Here is a 21054-nt window from a genome sequence, read left to right on the forward strand (position 1 = left end):
ATCCGGAAATGACGCAGAAGTTTTTTGTACAATTGTTTTGCCGTTTCCTTATATTCAATAAGGCGCTTATGTTCGGAATGTTGTTCTGCTATTTCTTTAAATCGTACGAGAAGTTCAAGATAGAAACTTCTGGATGGAGTATCACTTTCGCGGTCTTGACTAAAGTCCTTCAGAAGGAAGATGGGCAGTAAAATCTTCATGCCTTCAACATCCAATAAACTTTGATACGGAGATTGGTGCTTCGTCCGGATTATCATATCCATGGTGAACCAAGTTTTGTACCAATTCACTAAAAGAGTTCCTACCAGAATAATCCAGATTCCGACAATGGCATGAAGGCCCATCGAATAATGTTTTCCGTGTAGGAATGTAAGCTTGTAATTAATTCTGGATAGCAGCACCGAATTTTCTAGTGATATTCCAATTATGAGAAATGCTCCGTCTGAAACAACTTGTGTGCGCAATGCGGTCAAAATTATGACAACTAAGGTGAAACTGGTCGCTACCACTGCCCAGCTCTTCCCGTCAAACGGATCAGTCATCGCGGAAAATATGTCGAACCTTGATCTAATCTTATAACAGGTTACATAACTGTATAATTGAATTTTATATGGGATAAATGCGAACCGTTTTACTTCATGCTTGGTGATGCGCATGATCGGCGAGAGTGTATGAATTGGCTGAACCTTTCTTAAATCTTGCGCTAACACGTCTTGGAAAATCCAAAATTCGAAAAAACCACTCAGACTGGTGAGACTCGCTAGTCTACGATGCCCGTGAAGGGAAACTTTACCTGAAGAGTAAAAACTATGGATTACACTTCGGCTAAATTTCAAGCGCGAAGTCCAAAAATATTTGTTTAATGTGGATACATTTTGACTTATTATGTCCAATTGGTGCATACAATTGGTGGGAAAACAATCTATCGTATACCATGGTTCAGAATGCTCAATTTTGACGGAGGGTGTCTTAATATGGTGCATGTTATGATAGTGTATCCGTAGCAGGTTGTCCCCTTCCATTAAGTTGTTCAAATCTACTAGTAGTATTTCTCGTAAGCCGAGTTTTTCTAAAATGTGGTAATCAGTTAGATACTTTTGAACCTCGATTTTAATGGTTGTCACCCAAATGAAATATTGTGACTGCCAGTTTGCCTCGACGAAGTATGGTTGCAGCATGAACTCCTGATTGTGATCACTTGAAAACAATCCACTCTTTTCTGGGAGAATAGCAAACGTTGTCCAACAATGTGGTGCAGGATTTCGTCGCACCTGGATGGAGAATTTGGGGAAGATAGTTTTCGTCCTTCTCAAATTAGTGAACTCTTGGTATTCTAGCAAGGCAATTGGTCCATTCGTCGGATTGCTGAAGGAATTCCATTTGCTGTTTTTTGGAGTGAATACCATTGTCGTACAGTTTTCGAATGGTTGAAGATGCTCAGAAGTTGTATCAGGGATTATCAGGGAACTACCAATTCTTATTGCTGACATACCAAATTCAAAGTTTGTCAAAGTTTGGAGGAGAATCGCCGCAAGGACACGGGATGAAATAATGTGTGCCATTTTTGCCTGAAACTAATTTTGTTCTGCAATGCAGGCGAAGGTTTGAGGGCGAATTATTATAAAATTCAAATATATCTCTGCATTCATAAATCCTTCATTGTTTGCTGAAGATGGCGGACCATGATATTTGACTAATTCCAGTTTATGTTGTATATAGATTTCCCTAGCGCTGTGAGAGTTGCAGCTAACACTTATCTGTACAATGCAATACGTACAACAATACAATTTATAATTAGGATGCAATTTACGTATTAAGCTCGCCAATGTAGATAAGTTTCGAAATAAACCCTTTATGCCTCAAGTACGATTTCTTGTCTCCACGGCCACCGCTGATCGTTGAGAAAAAAATCACCGTTGTCGAATAAGTATAAAGTTCTTCTTGAACCTCAGTTGTAAATAATTAATGGGCCAAAAGGTATGAATTTATGCACCGCACAAAATTTCGCTCGAACGTTTGTGCCTATGTAAAAGAATAAAACGAATGTGGAGGCTTTAGTTAATTGGTTGTTTAATTTTTTCGTGCAATTATTCATTTGAAAATTTGTTTGGAAGCAGTTCGAGTACAACTTTACCCACACAAAAGACAGGAAATTCGTGCTGCGTATAAGGTTAGTAAAACACAAGAAATAGGTTTAATGTACTCACACATACACACGTGCAAACAATTTACGCCTAACCAATTATATCAAAACTACTAGTGGCAAAAATTTTCATAATCACGTAATTACAAATTATGGTTGTGAATTGAACGTTTATAATCTCATCCGAAAACTTACTTGAACTGAAACTAAATTTGCGGTTTAATGTACACAATCATCCTGTTCTTTGTTCAAAACAACGAGTGGGAGCAATGAGACAATTAGATATGAAGTGTTACCTTTAGCTTTGATAGACGAAGCAAATGTTCCATTAATGCATGCCAAATGCCAAAAACTACTGGACGGATATTGAATTTTACCCGCCGCAACTAAAGAATGTAACCAAGCTTATTCTATGTAAAATTTTAACTTGGATCAGAGAATTGAAAAAACTTTGTGCGAGGGATCCGGCATAAGTTTTCGGCCTGACTTTGAAGTTATTTTGCGCTACTTTTTTTGATGGCTCGAAAGATAAACTCATATGGATAAACTCACAGTAATTTCAAAAAATTAGGGTCATGGCCGAGTTGGCGGAGCTGTAGAGAGCAACCGAAACCAGTGAAACAAACCAACCCACTCAAGTTGAGTATCAATCCATGATAAACTTTTTAATGGTACAAGGGATCCCCCCAACAGAAATTCGTCACCGACCCCTTGATTTAATCCCTTACTTTTCCCTTACCCGTTTGAAGAATGGGCCAGCCAATTTCGTCTTGACAAAAAATTAGCCGAAAACAAATATGGACAAGGACGACCAAGTTTCATGATTTTCGAAATAACCAAAAATTGGAGGAACTGATCATGATCGATCGTCCAATTAAAAATTGGGAGATAGCTCAGGACTTGTGGATTTGTAAAACAAGTGTCCCCACCATCCTACACGAACGTCTTCCCATCAACCAGGTCTTGAAATATGGGTGATATTTAATTTGAGCATTCAGCAAAATCAAACTCCGAGTCCAGCCTTCCCCACAAAATATGACCTTCAAAACGGATATATGTACTTCTTTTTACATTTAGTCGCTCGGCATGAAACCTGGGTACAAGGTTATGACCAGAAAGTAAGCAAAAAAAACAGTGAACCAGACGGATTATCCACCCCAGAAGAAATTGAAAGTGCAAAAATCAGAAATTAAGATGGTCTCACCCAGTTTTTTGGACTCAGAAGGAATACTGCTCTGGGAATTTTTGGTTCAGAGAAGGACGATAACTGGGGCTTATTATCCTACAATTTCGAAAGTTTATGCCAAGCCGTTGTAGAGAAAAGTCCAGGAGGAAATTCGCGTCGCCTACTTCTTTTTTGCGACAAAAAACATCCAACTTTCAAAGGGTGGAATTTTAAGCCAAAAGATATCAAAATTATTTCATGCCCTTTATAGTCCAGACCTGGCCCCTGGTAACTACTACATATTTCGACATTTAAAAAAACCTCAGGGGGAGGAGATTTTCCACGATTTATGAGATAAAAGTCGCTTTTAGAGCAGCAGGAGTAAAAAATTTATCTAGACAGGAAGAGTATCTGAAATCGAAGCGGACCAAGTGTGTTGACCTCGCAGGAAATTATATCGAAAAGTGATAAGGTAAATATTTTAAATATATTGTCCCTTCAAGGTCAGGCCGAAAATTTATGCCGGATCCCTCGTACGTACTAAATTTATCCATGGTTTTCCAGGTTTCACCAAAAATAGCAACTGCCTATCAAATCCCGCCTACGCTGTCAACCTGTTCTACAATACTAAATATAATGAGGTCAAATTTAATATCACTTGTTGTTTAGCTTTTTAATAGGGTATGAAACCATAGAATTGGACCATAATGGTGGGAAGTTGTTTGCAGAAAGTTTGTAGTGCAAAACAATTTAAATCGTTCCACAAATGGGATACTCCTTCAAACCGTATTGTCGACAACATGTATGGGTAGAGCACATAATGATATTCCTGATTAACACGTGCCCCATTATAGAAATTTGAACATAGGAATCGATCTAACATAATTTTATTTCGTGTTATATCAAGTTAAAATTTAGTACTGTATGGTATCAGGGTATTATGTAAACATATTCTTGAATGTCTGGGGAGTCCCCAATAGTACAATGGGGGGAGTACATTTCTGTGCTGGACGGTTGATTGGTTTGGCCGGTCGCGCCTATTTTTTTTTTAAGTAGATGGATGAATTAGTTCCACAAATGCCAAGAATTATGAAACTTTGAGCTGTGCAAGACTAATTACATAGCGCGCACATTTATACCCAAACCATAAAACTTTCCGATCCGTTACGGATCATCCGTATCTCTTAGAGTTGTTCCTCTAATTTTTTCATATCTGGAGTTAGAAATTCCGACTTGGAATAATACTAGCAATTTGTGAGTTTTGGTTGAAACTGTTTTATTCATTTTACTTATAAGGAGAACATATTTAACTTTGATGATGTAACACTGTAAGTCCCACAAAGTGGATATTTGGTGAATGAATTGTGTAAAATATGTGAGAATAAAATAAATTCATATAATATACCTACATCATATTTATTTTCGTATGCCTCTATGTATGTATGTCGCCTTGTCAAACAAACCTACTTTTATCCAAGGTTGCGGACAATACATATATTTCCAATGTATTCACAATTAGTAGCGATAGGGTTACGTAAACCCAACATTCAAAGTTCCCTCTTGGTCAAGTAAATAAATATGTAGCATAATACATAATTTTATTTCATTGCTTCCACTTAAGCCAAACTTTTCTAAAACTTCCTACCACCGAAGACCTTTCCCCTGCCAAAGTTACTACCGCCAAAAGTCCGCATACCCCAACACCTATCGTGGTGACGTAAATCTCCTGACCCCTCTCCGGCACGGACTCCACTTCTGACGGAAACCTCTGCCTTTTTACCTCCCTCTCATTCGCCACTTTTATCCCGAGGGATTTCTTCTGCTCATTGTAACCCTCCCAAAGGTAATCCATCACGCCAGACTCCATGTATTTGAGGAGAATCCTGTTGTACGTGGGAAGAATGTGGGGCATCTTCATACTTACGAAACCCACCGTGTGGAAAGAGATGAAGGGTGATTTTGCCAGACGAAACAATTTCCTGCCTCGATTCGTCACAAGTTCCTCAATCGCTTCAGGGATCAGGCCATGAAGGGAGCCCATGCAAACGTGGCGTGCTTTTTGAGTAATCCTTAAGCACTCTTCCTACATATCAAAATTTAAGCAGGAGATGACAGGACGATTTTATACTTTCAGAAATGGGGTGACGATTAGAACCAAGGTAAACGTAGATGACGTAGCAATAAATTTGTAAGTAACTGGTTATGCTTATTAAATAATAAATAAATTTATAAGAATGTGGTCACAAAATTGCAACCAGTTGAATAAATTAGATACACTCTTAGAAACTGGGTATTAAAAAAATTGAGCGGTATTTATATTTAACTCTGCCGCTTCGGTATTAAACGGTTGTACTACTCTGGTATAGATTCGTTAATGAAATAATACTATGTGGTAATTATTTTATTACTTGGTATTATTAAATTGTGTACCGCCGGGTATTTTTTTTTAACTTATTACCAAGTCATTACAAAGGCGGTAAAGTCACATATCAATACCGCGCTTTACTGATTTTCTTAAGAGGCTATAACCACGCAGTGACAACTTCATAACCATAGGGGAGGAATCAAGTACGTTTACTTTCTGGTACTGATATTTCGGGGAAGGGAATTAATTCCCTAAAAATTATGGCTTTGTAGAAAAATAATTTTACATACATCAAAATTCGGAAAGTCCTTGAATACTCTGGTGTTGAGATGAGAAATTATTTGGTTTCCTTCACCCGCCAAGGAGATAAAGGCACTCCCCTCTGCCGTACTGTTCATGGAGGCAAAACCAATTTTGTACTCTTTGGCTTCGTACAGTTGTTCAAAATCCGCCGGGGGATGGCTGAGCTCGGGTTTCGTCAGATTAGAGATGAATGCCGTCTTGAGGTCAGAGCTTATGACGAATATTGCACCAAACCAAAACGTCAGAATTAACCGAGAGCAGCGGTTGCTAGAGAATTTGCTGCAAAAAAACAATATCTCGATATTAAAAATTAAATTAAGGCTCTCTGGGATGACGCGTTGGCGCGTAATCTCACTGTACCCCTGTCCAATGTCTTTAAATGCAATTTCTAAAATTGCACCAACTTCATGAGTTTTCGAGGAAATTTATTTTACAAAAAATGGCAAATGAATAAACTAATTTTTTAGAATAGCAAGGTCTTGCTAAAAATAGCTTTACACTAAAATTTCAAAAGTCCTATTTATCTTAAAACTCATGAAGTTGATACAATTTTAGAAACGGCATGTAAATACATTGGATAGGGGTACGGTGAGATTACGCGTCATCCAAGAGAGCCTTAACGAGGAAATGTAACCATAAATCAACCTTAATAAAATTTACTTAAAATTTCATATATCTCACATTTTGGAATTTAAGTACACTCTTAGAAAAAACCCACGGGGTAAATGCACATTTTACACCATGCGAAGTAATGTTTACTAAATCTAGCGTTATACTTACCCTGAATTTAGTAAACATTACTTCGTACGGTGCAAAAAGTGCATTTACCCCGTGGGTTTTTTCTAAGAGTGTATTTACAACGACATTTGTTTCGTTTAATTTTTCCCACCTGTAATAACTTCTGGGCACGCTTAACTCGAAAATACACATCGCCAGAAAGGCCAACGCATTTGTAAACTCATTCCACGAGCCTTTCGTCAACAGCAAGGCATACACAAAAAATGAGGCCGTCATGAACAGGGCAAATTCCAATCCAATCCCGTCTCTAGCCACGCCCAGCAGGTGGGTGGAACCTTCCTCCTGTGAGAGTCCGGTCACAAAACTGAGTCCTTCGGGTATCAGGGCGACCGTGGGTACCGAGATCTCAGCTCGGTCCAGAGTCAGAGTCAACCATGGAGTGAGGTGACACTCGTTATAAAGTATGTGGGAGAAAATCCCTGTCCATCGCCCAGTCGTGGCGTTCTTTCCTCCGTAAGTGTCAGATATCACGGGGGTTAAGGTGGCATTGAGTTTTTGGGAGAGGGACAACACTGGGGCCAAAATGTAGTGCTTGTCAGTCCCGTTTCTTCTGAAATATAGGTTTAAGCCTACACAACATAATCATTTCTTTATGGAAATTATGAAAAAGTATCTGAAACAAATATAAATTTAATACAGGATCGTCACAGTTGAGCAGAAATTTATGTTTGGCTAAAGTTAGGAAGACTGAAAACCTGGGAAATCTAGAACTATTAACATTCTGGGTTCACATGAAGAATTTGTCAGATATGAATTAATCGGGTTAGTCAAATACATAATCTGACTTTTGAACAATATTCATACTCAAAACCGAGAAGTAAGTAAAATATTTACGGTTTTTCCCAAATTATTTTACGAGTAAGGAATTTACTTCGACTTGACATGGAAGTATGTCTAAAATATTTACTTGCAAGTTTCAAGGCCTACCATACATCAGGTACTTGTTATGGCTCTAAAGGGATGGAAGCCTGTCAAGTACGGTTCAGCTACCTTTGTGATTTCGGGGCAACGTCATACCATAAACTTTGAGACTTACAAGTGTTGCCTAACCAGAGCTTCATGATGCCAAGGAACCACCCAGAGAATTTTTCCTGTGTGGAAATTTGTACGATCGAAATCACACGAATTAATTCCAAATAATTTTTCAAATTCAATTTCCTCCAAACTCATTGTATCAACATTGGGTAAACGGCAATGAAACGCAAAATCCTTTATCCAGGTGATGCCATCATCACTATTATGATCTACGTCATTTTTTGTACAATAAAATAGATGAGCTGTTCTTTTTAAAAACTCGAAACTTGTACTGGAAATCGCGGGAAGTTGCGAACTTGACGAGAGAATTACGACAGTGCACTTCACGTTCTTTCGGGTTGCCACTACTGCACCGTCGATAAAAGGTTTTGACTTTGCCGTCATTTTCATTATCCAGAATTACGGAAATTAAACCAAGGGATGGCGACCGAAAACTATCAGTGGTAAGTTTTAAATATTTCTCCATCCTCAAAAATAAACAGGGTAGCAATTTTTGGAAATAATTTTGATTCTCGTCGACAAGCTGACAAAAAACGTACACCCTTGTGTGCCTGAAGTACTTGTGAGAGTGTATGTTATAGAAATATCCATGTCACCTTGTCCATGTCACTCAAGGTGATTCTATCAATGTCAATCCCTACACTCTAAAAAATATCGCGTAAAATTCACTAAATTTTGAGTGAAATTGCCACCAAGACAACTATTGGGTAAAAGTTACCCAATAAAAGTTAAAATTTATCCAGCTTTGAAAGATTTTTGCTCAACCTTAAGTAAATTTTAACTTTGGCGGAGCAAATTTTACTCCATAGTAATCTTGGTGGCAATTTTACTCAATTTTTTTTACAGTGTATATTGGATTGATATTTATGAAATATTTAGATCAATAAATATATCCAATTTGTATTTATGTTCAGGTCGGTCAACGTTCAAGGGCTGCTTTCGATTTGCATATTTGATATGGTTTAATCGATATGTGCTAAACGATTAATACATTTATCATTTAGATACTTTTATTCTTAGTAATGCTATTTGTTTTGACGCTTTTTAGTGAGTACATAACCTATTAAGTTGGTTAGGCGCCCATATTTTTGATATGTGCGACGTATGAATCCGATATGAATAATTATAAAACTTTCTCCTGTATAAAATCTAATAATCAACTTCGTCACTTACTCCAGAACTGAATAAATTTTGGTGAATATATTCTGTACCCGATCAATTTTGATAAACGAACACATGCATAGTTCCAAATGACAAATTTTTAATACATACAACAAAAAAACACATTGTAACAAAAAGATAATATGTCAAACTAGCGTCCCCTTCCCCTCAGCAGAACGATAACCACGTCCAAGGGGGGCACACCCATTCGTTCCCTCATGCGGCCGGATAAGAACAACCAAATAAGTTACTTTAAATTCCCTTCCTGTTAGCACTAATAAAGAGCAAATCATGGATAAGTGACTTATCGACTTTCATATGGAAATCACTTTCTCCACTTTCACTTCCGTAACACGAAAAATGCTTTCACTTCCGTAGCACGAAAAATGCTTTCACTGCCGATGTGAACAGACATTTCCAGCTGATAATCTAGATGTCTGAGACGCTGAAAGGGATGTTGAGTAGTATATAATCTCTACTCTCCATGCGATTATTTAAAAAAGCAGCAATTAAAAACGACAAGCAACTTTCGTTCCAATAATGTTATATGCTGCTGATTAAATTCAATTTATTTATTTGTTTGTATCAATCTTAACGAAAATCTAAGAATGTAAGCAAGCTATAGTTCTAAATAAGTTGAGCTGAGTACTTGGCCTTGGAGTACTGAAGACAACTCTTTTCCGCCTTCTTAAAGAAGTTTAAAATATTTGTTTAATTCAACTTATTTGGCGGAGTCTCAAAGTCGCTGGATCCAATTTCGTGTTTGTGGATGAACTGATCCTGCAATTTTTTGGACTGTTTCATGAAAAAGTGCATGGCGACCTTATTGAATCCACCCCAATCCAGTTTTCCAGTTCCTGAAAAATTTTGCAAGATGCGGAACTGTTGTTTCAATACTTGTAATATGGAGAGAGATGTACGATTTAATAATATTTTGAACATTCATCCCATATACCGTAAAAGCTCAAATGGTAGCCGTTGTCCTATAGTAGCCTTGCTCAAATAGTAGCCGAGTCCCGGCCACCGATTTTGTAAATAGTAGCCCCCAGCTACTATGTGAGTTTTTACGGTAATTCAGTACACTCTAAAAAAAATTGTACAAAATTTACTCAAGCCTGAGGAAGAGAAGGTCTCTACCTGTAATACACAAATCCTGATGCCCTTGGATATTTGGTTGGTCTAGGCGAGTGGTGGATCATCCTTGAATGGCTAGATGCCATGAGCACATTTGTGCCAGCCATAATAATGTTGAGAATGCATCACAAAATAAAACGAATAATTCTCCGAGCCATATTTTAATAGTGCCCAAACATCAATTAATTAATGATAAAATAATTATCTCTAGTTGACCATAATCGCCATATTGCGACATGTCGACAACACCGAAAAACATGTTTTGCCCAAATTTCTTGCATATCGCCCTAAAAATGCCGAAATTAAGCCAAAACAATTTAATTTAACTGGATTTCATCCATAGATTAATTTGCGGTATAAATCTCATTTTGCCCCGATCACACCGCGACCGCACCTCCTGGCGCCTAGGGGGTGTGGTCCAAAAGTTTACGGGATCCTCCCCCAGGGCTCATATGTATGATGCCGCAAACCGATTTCGATTATCTTGACGCGTTCTCGAGTTATAGTGTTGACAGACGGAAGGACGGACAGACAGACAGACTACCTAACCGATCGCATAAAGTAGCTTGCGCTACTTAATAATGAGGGTATTAATTTCGAGTTCGCAACGTTAGCAAAAAAATAAAGCTCGCAAAAAATTTTGGCACAAGTTGCAAATTGTCATAATGGCGCTGGTTTGTGCGGCAAGATATATAAGATTTTGTTTATGTACCCATCAATCCACATTCCATATTACGTCGCATTATTATTTTCATCAAGGTTACATAAAAAAAATGTTTGGCATAGTTGACTTCTCCGTTGCTGGAGTAACAAGGAGTTAGGTGATGAAGTGAAAAAAAGTGAGAATGCAATGTTCCTTTGTGTAAAATGGAGAAAAGCCAATGTCTCATATTGGGGCAGTTCACACGCATTGCAGAGTTTCTGCGGGTCTCTGGACATATCATTTACAATACATGCTGAAGCCACTTTTGAAATTAGCCTGGAGGTGTTTTTTTCTTATAGCAAATCGAAAAATAAGACATTTTTGTTCTTTCACATTTTTCGAAAAAGTGACGGTGTGGCCTGTTAAAAAACATTGAAGTTTTGCTATTTTACGTATACACCCATGTTAAATGGCAAAATTTCAATGGTTTCTAACAGGCCACACGATCACTTTTTCGAAAAATGTGAAAGAACCAAAATGTCTTATTTTTCGATTTTCCACAAGAAAAAAACACCTCCAGGCTAATTTCAAATATGGCTTTAGCACGTATTGTAAAGGATCGGCTGTCCAGAGACCCGCAGAAACCCTGCACACAGTGCTGAGTAAATAATAACGTGAATAGCTTAACCCGTTATTAGTGCGGTGCCACAATTTAAGAATACAAGTTTGGAGATGTATAAAATTGCAAATTTTTCCTAGGACTCCTAGGCTAGGAGTAATTGCTTAATGTCACTTTATTTTTTTTAGAAAATATTGCGACAAAATTTAGCATTTCCCACGAACGGAAATTACTCACAATTTTTAATGTGCTCAAGGATGCTCCCAACATACGTGTAAACCCCGGGATACCCTGGAGCAAAGAAATATAAATTTTAGTCAAGTAGGGTAAAAGCCTAAGATTGATTTCAACGCGACAAAGTTAACTTACTGTAGTATCCACAACCTTTTCCCCAACTTACAATTCCAACTTGCGCAGATCCAACGACAAGAGCCCCTCCTGAGTCACCCTACGTTTTTTAGTCAAATATCAACTTATTTTACATATCTGGAATTAACTCGTCACACAATTGCGAACTAATTTGGAATAGAAGTTTGGCATAAAAAAGACATTGTCTCTCAGAAGGGTGAGGGACGGAATTTTTACGCGCCAGAAGCATGTGCCCACTTGATTAAGGCTACCATCGATGACTCATCATATCGCGTCTCAGTGTGCCTTATTTCCTTATGGAGAACTTCAAATTGACACGCCACCGCCAGTTTTGAATACAATTTAAATGTTAATACTTCAAAACATTCTATATTTTTTTCTTAACAAATTGTTCTAGAGGGATTTCTGGTAAAAAATTTCCTTCCTCATTTAAGGATTTTTTTCCTTAAAATCTGTCTTGAACAATTTGGTAAGAAAAAAATAGAGGATTCAAATTATTAACATTTTTAATTTAATTACAAACTGACAGCGTAGTGTCAATTTTAAGTTCTCCATAAGGAAACATGGCATACGGGGCACAATGAGACGCGAGGTAATGAGTCATCGATGGTAGCCCCCCGCCATTCTGAAACAGAGAATAGGACACGCATCGATTTGTAACCTAACCTTGCAAGCATCTTTCCCGCCTTCACCGAGGTAACCTGCACACATCATCGTATCGGTTATTGGCAAAGGAACATATGCAACCAGGCACTGTAACTGATCGACCACTGGAACCTGGACTCCTTGCAGTTGGTCAGAAATTGGCCCAGTCGGCTCAAGATATCCTTTAAGAAAATTATCGAATTTTTGTAAAGAAGGTATTAATTCAATTCACTGTGAAATAAGCAAGAACCCCAGCCAGTGACGTTGCCCATTGTTCCGGCAATTGGCCTCGAAGAAGCAAGAGCTATTGTCTTCACTGCGGGACCAAGTACGAAACTTGACTCTAACTGAAATAATTTATTGTCACGGATAACGTAAAATTATATCGTGGTTCAGATTTAGTTTCACGCCTCATGTCACACTTACGATCAGGACTGACTCGTCATAAGTCATAAGTACTGAGTCGTAGAGCGGATGCTGGCATATTCTTCACCCGGAGAACTTGCCCGCCTGCTATGTGATAAGACGATCCAGCTCGGACAGTTAGGGTGCCTGCGGATTGTCCATCAGTGCAATGCCTTCAGAATTAAATCTTGCTGATAATTTAATCAGTTGAGAATATTTAATTATTATGAATTTTGAATTTGAAATGATTTATTAATCCTTCTTAGGCCACTCGGGCCCATAAAGGAGCATAAATTATGAGTTATTAAAGGTTAAACAGTTTGAGTTCCTTATCTCTTTCTAATATGAGAGTAACAACAATTTCAAACGGAATTTCTTAAGACAGAAAAAAATTTGAATTGGACGAGATTCTCAGGGTTCGTAGACCTGATTTTTCTGAAACCCACGGTGGCAGTCTCCCGTCTCAACTTGCCCCCCTTGCGGAGTGGGAGGAGCTCAAAGTCGAAAATATCGCTCGGTCTGGACCCCTAGCGCGAAGAGGGGTCAATATTTTTGAATGCGGTTTTCACCAAAATTTTCCTAATTTTTTTGTCTACAATGGTTTTCGAGCATTTTTTGAAATTATCAAAACGAAATTCACAAAATTTGTTTTGGCGAAATTCTAAATTCACCTCTGACTTCCTATTCCGTAGTCTGACATAGGGAATTTTCCTTTGAACTTCCGTTTGAAATTATTGTTACTCATTAGTGATTACTGTGTTGTGCGTGGAGTGTGCAGATGTGGGTTAGTGGCGTGAGAGTAGAAGTGTATGTGTGCATTTATATAATGGTAAGTTTTTGCTAGTGGTCGGTCCGGTGTTGGGATATATAAAGAAAGAGAAGGGAAAGTGTCATTGTCTGTCATTGGGTGAATACTTAATTATTATGAAAGTACGCAGTATTTCATGTCTTGCGCGGTAAAGTAAACAAAAAGTGTAAGAAATGTAGCGCCATCTAGCTTGTAGTTTAGTGCATTTCAGTAAAGTCGTTGCAGTAAGTAGTTTAGTGCATTTCTTGCAAGTGGTCGCGAAACACTGAAAGTATGTACGATAGCCTAACAACGCTGCAAGATTGCTTTGCGCGATCGGTATCACCAAGTTGCCCCACCTGATTCAAAACATGCTGATTTTTCTATAAATTCAAATCCAAACAGCAACGGAGAAATATGGACTTTGCGTTTTGAGACTTTGAAATATTGTCCCCCAATTATTTGTAGAACTGAAACTAGCGCATTGTTGGGAGCATCGTATAAAATATTTTATGTGCTTACGCCGCTGTCAGAACACGGTTTGGGGAAATGAGAGATCCTCCACACATATGCGATCCATAGGATTGAACGGAAACCTGATATGGATAATTTTCTATGTCCACTGGATCTCCGCCAACAATTTGAACATTGTTTTCTATTCCTTTACCATCGATGGTAAAACTGGTTGGGTGACCTGGTCAAACAAACAATGAATACATTTATTTAAAAAGATTGTCTCATATTACCCTACCTTCCCCACTCTCCGATAACGCGATAAACACTATGACGCCAAGGGCAAATAGTTTCATGGCAAAGTATAACTGGGAAATTATACCAAGTGTATTATTAATTTCAGCAGTTCTGGCTTGTACAATGGTCAAGTAATGACTGACTTGCAGAGCCGACAAGTGGGGGAATTTATATGGTTTTAGTTTGACTTAAGTGCCATGGCAATTTCACTTCTGTCCTGATAATTATGTGGCAGGTCGGACCGTGTGTGGACTACAAGGTGTTTACACATTTTGTTGAAAGGCAATTTATATTGTGAACTCGTGTTCCACTTCGCACGAAATTTTGCACACATGTTATTGAACGTCACGACAACGAATGTTCAAAATTTCAAATTTGTATCTTTAGTAATACGCCCTGCAAGAGACCCCAAAGTTAAGGCCTCAGGGAAAGTTGTTTACGAAGCAATTTTAACCCTGAACTGTATCCAAATTAAAGTGCATCCGAAAAGTAGAGGGCTGATGGAAAAACGGCTCTCATTTGGTTATGATTGAATATATTTCAAAGGATCTAAATTTATACAAAAGCTTAATAGTTCTATGAGATAGTTTTTCCCTTAAGACAATCTCCTATCGCATTATAACCTGTGGAGATTAGACTCTTCCGAGCTCTGTCCATGAGCCGTTTTCCGAACTTTACTGCAATGTCCTTCGCGATCTTGGCCCAAATTTTCGAAATCCGCAGAACGTTTTAAGCTTTTTCTCTCCATTAGAATATTGTCTTCTACAATTAGTCCAGAAACTATCAATATCACGCATTTGAGGCACATTTGGAGCGTTGTTTGATTTGTTCATATCTAATCCAACGTATTCCGCAGTATGGCAAACCAAGGTTTTCTTTGGAATGATTGCTTTTGGCTTTAGTCCATCTATGTATTTTCTATCTGCTGGAGTAGTTGCATGAAAATGTTTACGTCCGGGTTCATTATCAGGGTCACTAGTCACCTAGATCTCATCGTCAAAAACCAGGACTTTGCTCAACCTGTTTTTGTAAATTTTCCTGCATCCTGGTTTAGTTCATAACTGCTGGGATCCAAAATATTTCAGCCCTCCTTGCATTATATACCCTTTCATGCCTAAAGTGTGAAGTTTAATTCGACATATCGTTGACTTCGATATCTTCGGATTGGTGGATGTTCTGCACAAAGTTTTAGATTCTTAAATTCAAAACTGGGACTGTGAGTAGCCGGACAAAGTTAGCATCCTTCACTACGAGGCCTATGTATCCACATACCACCAAGTTGGCCCCACCGTACCCCCAAAAATATTAACCGAAATGAGACTGCGAACTTGGGTTATCATCGGATAATGTTACATAATTTGGTAGATTTTTTCGTGCAAAAATATCTAGAACTGGTGCATATGAAAAGTAAAGCATGACAATTTCTTTCTCTCAGGAAACTAGTAACTCAAATCCGCAATCTTATTTCCTCCGGAATTGGTCGAAAACGGTCCTAGAGCTGAAAACCAAGATACAGACTAGTTGCTACGAAGACTGGAGAACATATTGACACTAGAAACGCAATTTACAATCATCACGTTCAGAAGTAATGAAGTAATATATACTTTCTACAAAATCTGTAAACACCCTCTGTAAAGGTTGACGACAGGTTGGGATAAGCACAATGACGAAATTTATGACGGGCAAGTAGAATCAGAGGTTAGGAGATAACAAATGCACAATACATACATCCACTGAATGTTCAACTTAATACCTAATCTTGCAAATTCTGTAGCATGGAGTTTGCAGGATCAGCTATGAAGCCGTATATTTATCCTGGCTTATCCTTAATCCAGCAATTATGTATACTTTACTTTTAAATAAATCCCTGCAATCAAAATGAGTGGCGTGACTTGGGCCATACAGAAGGCTTTAACCTCTAAAGTGCAAGCTTGGTGCAAAATTTATGAGAGTGACGCACAAAATTTGAGATAAAAAGGTGCAGGATTAATTGACACTGGTTAAATAGGGGTCTGGGACCACCCAAAACAAGAGTAAGAATTATCCGACTCGACAAGGGTATCCAACAGGTATTTCAAAAGTGGAATTAAAGTGTTTCATTATGTTCACCTTATGAAAAGAAAACAATTTGTGGAAATTTTTTCGCGCCAAAACTTTCCCTGGGGAGTTGTGAGACCTTTGGCTGTGTTACATGATGGCGTAAGGCACCACTTATCTCTGTAACGGGTTGATAAAATTACATAATATTTTTTGCAATACTATTGGCATCTATGCCGAGGTTCGTTATTTGAATTGAGTAGAAATTCCAAATTTCAATGGTTTTTTCACAATGATAAAAAAATTGGTTTTTCGAACTAATGAAAAATGTGTAGCAAAATATTGCTGCGTTGGATTTTCGCCGATTTTTAATATGTTGTAGATAATTGGCAGTAGAACAATAGTTAAATTACCCCCAAAGCACAAATGGACCTGCGTGACCTTGTTTCTTGACCTTGGTTGAAATGTCGTCAGATCAAATCTCATGTAGCCAAATGGGGTACGTGTTTTCGACATACGTGGAAGGTGGAAGTTACCGGACGGGGTTTTATCTCTATGACACTCGTCGAAATGAATAGGCGTTTATAGATGTTTCAGGCCTAGGTGATGCCTCAAGAAGATTCATCTTGGCTACAACGTTTTGCGCTGAAAATTTAAAGAGGCTGTAGATATTTGGTGGGAGCTATGAATTTGCTGAAATACGAAACGAAATTTGGTACGTGGATGTAAGCGCAACTTTACCCGCCGACTCACGAACGGGTACAAATGATTAGAATTTCAACGATCCCCAAGTGTCAATGAGGAGGCCTCTATATTGAACCGAGATCCACTAACGCATACCAGTCAAACAATCTGTAAATTTTCTGCAAATTATCTGCCAAAATATCTGTAAATTATCTGTCAAAATATCTTTAAATTATTTTAAAATTATCTGCAAATTATCTGTCAAATAAATTAGTCACTTAACTCTCAAGGGAGAATTAAGGAAAGCATCATTCTGGGATGGAGGCGCCAAATTACGGGGAGGAATCCTTCTCTCCAGTTTAATATAATAATAATAATAATAATAAGTCTTTATTGTCAAAAAGGTAACAACTTGAAACATGCTGATTTCCAACCATTGACATTTACTAATTAGTTTTTTAAAATAATATGAGTAGGATTTTTAAACTTAAAATTTACATCTATTTTTTAAAATATAAGTAGTCAACAAGGATTTAAAGGTATTAGGATTATTTTCATCTTTTATTTCATTTGGTAACCCATTCCAGAATTTAATTAACCTATATTTCACACTTTTTTCGAATAACACAGTTTTATGGGGTGGAATAATAAAACAAGTTCTGGATCTTGTTTCGTGAACCGAATCATGAATAGTAACAAAATTTTGTAGTAGCTTAGGAATATCGATCTTAAGATTGTTTGTAAAACTTTTAGCAAAAAGGGATAGATAATAGTTTGGGTACTCATCTAATCTAAGTAAATTAAACATTTCATATTGTAAATTTATGTCAATAATACGAGGAGAAACCCATGATTTGAGACAGTTGTCAACAACTTTTTGGACGCGTGCTAACGTGGTACTGGATGACCCAGCCCAAATTTGAATACCATATTCAAGGCAAGACATTACAATTGCGTTGAATATTAAATGAAACTTTTTAGCTGGAATTTTCCTTTTAGGTTTCAGAAGATAGTGAATACGAGGTGTTATTTTATTTATAATCTTACTTGCATGCACATCAAATCTTAACTCCTCGTCTAACCAGACCCCTAAATATTTAAATTCGGAAACCCTGGATATTTCAAAGGTTTCCGTTTTTAATGAGTCGATATAAGGGATTTTTTTCGTCCGACTATTTCTAAAAATAGAAAAATGGTTCTTTGTCCAGTTTATTTTCATGCTTTTTAAGTTACACCATGCATGTAGCATTTCAATCTTTTCGATTGCTATTTTTAAAAGTGTATTAAAGTTTTTATGAGCCGCTAGGGCCGCAATATCATCGGCAAAGACACCCTTGTGACCTTCAAGTTGGTCGACGCCGTCGTGTACATATAAATTAAACAGGATTGGTCCGATTTTGGACCCTTGAGGGACAGATGCATAAAGCGGGAAAGAGTCTGATACAAAGTTTCCTAGTTTAATTCTTATGTATCTGTCTTTGAGGTAGTCTGAAATTAGGACTATAAGATATTCTGGCAAATGATAAGTGTTGCGCAATTTGTCAATTAAAAGTTTGTGGGAAATTGAATCAAACGCACGAACCAAGTCAAAATATAAAACTAGAGTGTAATTTCGTTTTTCAAGAGTGTCATAAATTTTCTGAGTCAAGTGAGTTAGTGCATGGAATGTAGAGTGCTTGTTCCTGAACCCAAATTGAGATTCAGAAATCAGTTTTTTGTTCGTGCATATTGTGGTGAGTCTATGTGTTAAAATGTGTTCATAAACTTTACTGAAAAACGGTAGAACCGATATCGGGCGATAACAGTTTGGATCCGTTTTTGTGCCCCCAACTTTAAAAAGTGGTGTAACTAGGGCTGTTTTCCACTGAGATGGAAACTTCCCCATCTCCAAGCTATTGTTAAATAGAACTGAAAGTATAGGTGAAAGTTCATCGGGAAAGTCTTTAATAATGTGTGTGGGAATGTCAGACATACCAGGGGATTTTTTTGGTTTCATTCTACGAATCGTTCTGTTTACTTCAAGTGGAAAAATTGGTGTAATTACTTCTGATGATGATAACCGAGGGATCTCTAGATTGTCCAATGTCTCAGGTATAATAATTACTGATTCAGCAATGGCTTGACTAATTTTTTTCGGACAATTTGTTAGTTCATCATTCACTAGCAATTGGTCAATTTTTGTCGACTTATAGTTTGCACTTGTGAGCTGTTTGTATGCAAACCATAAGTCCTTGGATTCATTGGATTTGTTAAATAGGTCGTGGAAATGTTTTTGTTTGTTTTTTCTACACGTAATGTAAAGTAAGAGTTTACGACTCCCTTTCCCACACCGCATGGAGAGCAGAGAACGCTACCCCGGGATTTTCTGGGTTGGGGTTTTTGGAATTTTTGTGGGTTTTTGGGTATCAAAACCCGGAAAAACCCCTATGCTTAATGGGGTTTTTGTGGGATTTTGGGGCGCATTGAAACAAAATACATATTTGACTAAAACTAGTTCAATATTCGGATTCAGCATGGAATTTTGAGAATTTTCATGTGCGACATGAATTTCCAACTAACATTAACAAATAAATGAAGTTTTCTATTTAGTTTACATGTTCAAGATAAACTTTTGTATTGAAACGTCAAGTCACATATGAAAATTCTAAATTTAGTCTAATATGTATTTTGAAGAAGTTTGCTTCAGTCCGTCCCAAAAAAAACCCTGGGTAAATTAATTTGTATGTATGCATGTGGATGTATATATGTGTGTAAGACAAAAAGGTTAAAAGAAGAGATTATTCCGTTTTTGGGTGTCGGGCAAGTAAGTGGGAATAAATGCTCTCAAAAACTAAATCTCAAATTGGCTCCGTTTCCAGTACGCGTACATTTATTTAAACAAGAAATACCACCACATTTTCCACACATGACTTTTACATGCAAAAAAACACACAAATTCAGCTAATTGCAGCCCTACGGCTGCTGCAACAGCTGCATACTGCAATACTGTCAAATAAATAATTATTAAGAGTCGACCTTCCCTTTGCACTATGTCTTACGAAAATTGAGAGTACTGGTGGTACTAAAAATAGGAGGCAGAGGTCACATGCCTTCTGTTTTTTCATCGCCCATTTAATACAATGTTATCTCTCCCAGTCTAATTTTGGCTGACAGTGCGACAGGATCAGCACCAACATTAATGTTTTTGAATTTCGTGTGACTGATGTGAGCAGGCATGATTTAGCGCACGTTCGTGCTATAAAACACTCCGAGTTTTCGGAAAATTTAGCATAACTAACTTCAAAAATTGATTTTGATGAAATGTAAAATTGCATACGCAAGATTATTAGTTCTACCACAACGGATAGGGTCGAAAGAGTTAATTATTTATTTGCAACAAAAGATATAAAGCTCAACATCATCATAAATATGTACACGCATTTCCAGCTTCATATCTTTTGTTTCAAATAAGTTATTAACTCTTTCGACCCTATCCGTTGTAGTACAACTAATAATCTTGCGTATGCAATTTTACATGTCATCAAAATCAATGTTTGAATTCCTCCAAATAAGACACAAGCAGCAAACACGCCCAAACCCATGGTCATGTAGTGCATTGCGGCAAATTCAAGGATAGACAGGGTTACGCGGATAAATGGCCCGGGTGGCTGAGAGGAATTCCGTTGAAGCAGGATTGAACCCAGGAATGGCTCCTGGCATGGGATGAACAGCACAAGGGCACCAATAACGAGGGGGAATATGAAGTGTGCGATTTCCATGTTGAGAAACATGATCCGGGTTATGCCCCGGACTATGATTCGCGCCTTTTCTGATGAATCTGGTAATGAAGAGATTGATTTTATATTAATTTCAATAATTATCAATAGTAAAGATTGAACGCATTATAAATAAATCTAACCCCTGCTCGAGCGGTACTCGATGATGTCTTTGTTGATGGAAATTAACGCGGCCGGGATCCCTAATCTGAACGGGAGGTGAGCCGTCCTTCCAACCGTGAAGCGGGTAGGGTTG

The 21054-nt window shown here is 37.7% G+C and overlaps 2 protein-coding genes and 1 long non-coding RNA gene across 3 annotated transcripts; all 3 read right to left on the reverse strand.

Annotated features, from left to right (window-relative positions):
* Window positions 1-4627: 4627 nt before the first annotated feature.
* On the reverse strand, window positions 4628-8768 carry LOC118437231. Its single transcript, XM_035856118.1, has 3 exons — window positions 6866-8768; window positions 5964-6255; window positions 4628-5391 (listed from the first exon to the last, which is right to left on the reverse strand). The coding sequence occupies exons 1-3, from the start codon at window positions 6988-6990 to the stop codon at window positions 4912-4914; spliced, it is 897 nt and encodes a 298-aa protein (XP_035712011.1). The 5' UTR covers window positions 6991-8768; the 3' UTR covers window positions 4628-4911.
* Window positions 8769-9511: 743 nt separating this feature from the next.
* On the reverse strand, window positions 9512-11087 carry LOC110855416. Its single transcript, XR_004835956.1, has 2 exons — window positions 9926-11087; window positions 9512-9827 (listed from the first exon to the last, which is right to left on the reverse strand). It is a non-coding gene; the product is annotated as an uncharacterized LOC110855416 (long non-coding RNA).
* A 409-nt stretch (window positions 11088-11496) lies between these two features.
* LOC110855277 (trypsin-7-like) lies at window positions 11497-14473 on the reverse strand. The gene is made up of 7 exons (XM_035856199.1): window positions 14324-14473; window positions 14095-14266; window positions 12826-12958; window positions 12631-12727; window positions 12402-12562; window positions 11736-11814; window positions 11497-11657 (listed from the first exon to the last, which is right to left on the reverse strand). The coding sequence occupies exons 1-7, from the start codon at window positions 14379-14381 to the stop codon at window positions 11596-11598; spliced, it is 762 nt and encodes a 253-aa protein (XP_035712092.1). The 5' UTR covers window positions 14382-14473; the 3' UTR covers window positions 11497-11595.
* Window positions 14474-21054: the final 6581 nt, after the last annotated feature.

Source organism: Folsomia candida, unplaced genomic scaffold (genome assembly GCF_002217175.1).
Source record: "Folsomia candida strain VU population unplaced genomic scaffold, ASM221717v1 Fcan01_Sc012, whole genome shotgun sequence".
NCBI lineage: Eukaryota > Metazoa > Arthropoda > Collembola > Entomobryomorpha > Isotomidae > Folsomia > Folsomia candida.

Bases quoted from the DNA above. Each gene is read 5' to 3' on its own strand.
- LOC118437231 (XM_035856118.1), bottom strand. From the start codon at position 6,990: ATGACGGCCTCATTTTTTGTGTATGCCTTGCTGTTGACGAAAGGCTCG. The intron at 6,256-6,865 runs GTGGGAAAAATT...GTTTTTTTGCAG, and splicing joins GTGCCCAGAAGTTATTACAG to CAAATTCTCTAGCAACCGCT. The intron at 5,392-5,963 runs GTATGTAAAATT...TTTGATATGTAG, and splicing joins AGGACTTTCCGAATTTTGAT to GAAGAGTGCTTAAGGATTAC.
- LOC110855277 (XM_035856199.1), bottom strand. From the start codon at position 14,381: ATGAAACTATTTGCCCTTGGCGTCATAGTGTTTATCGCGTTATCGGAG. The intron at 12,959-14,094 runs GTAAGCACATAA...TTAATTCTGAAG, and splicing joins AACCGTGTTCTGACAGCGGC to GCATTGCACTGATGGACAAT. The intron at 12,728-12,825 runs TGACGAGTCAGT...AAATTATTTCAG, and splicing joins GACTCAGTACTTATGACTTA to TTAGAGTCAAGTTTCGTACT.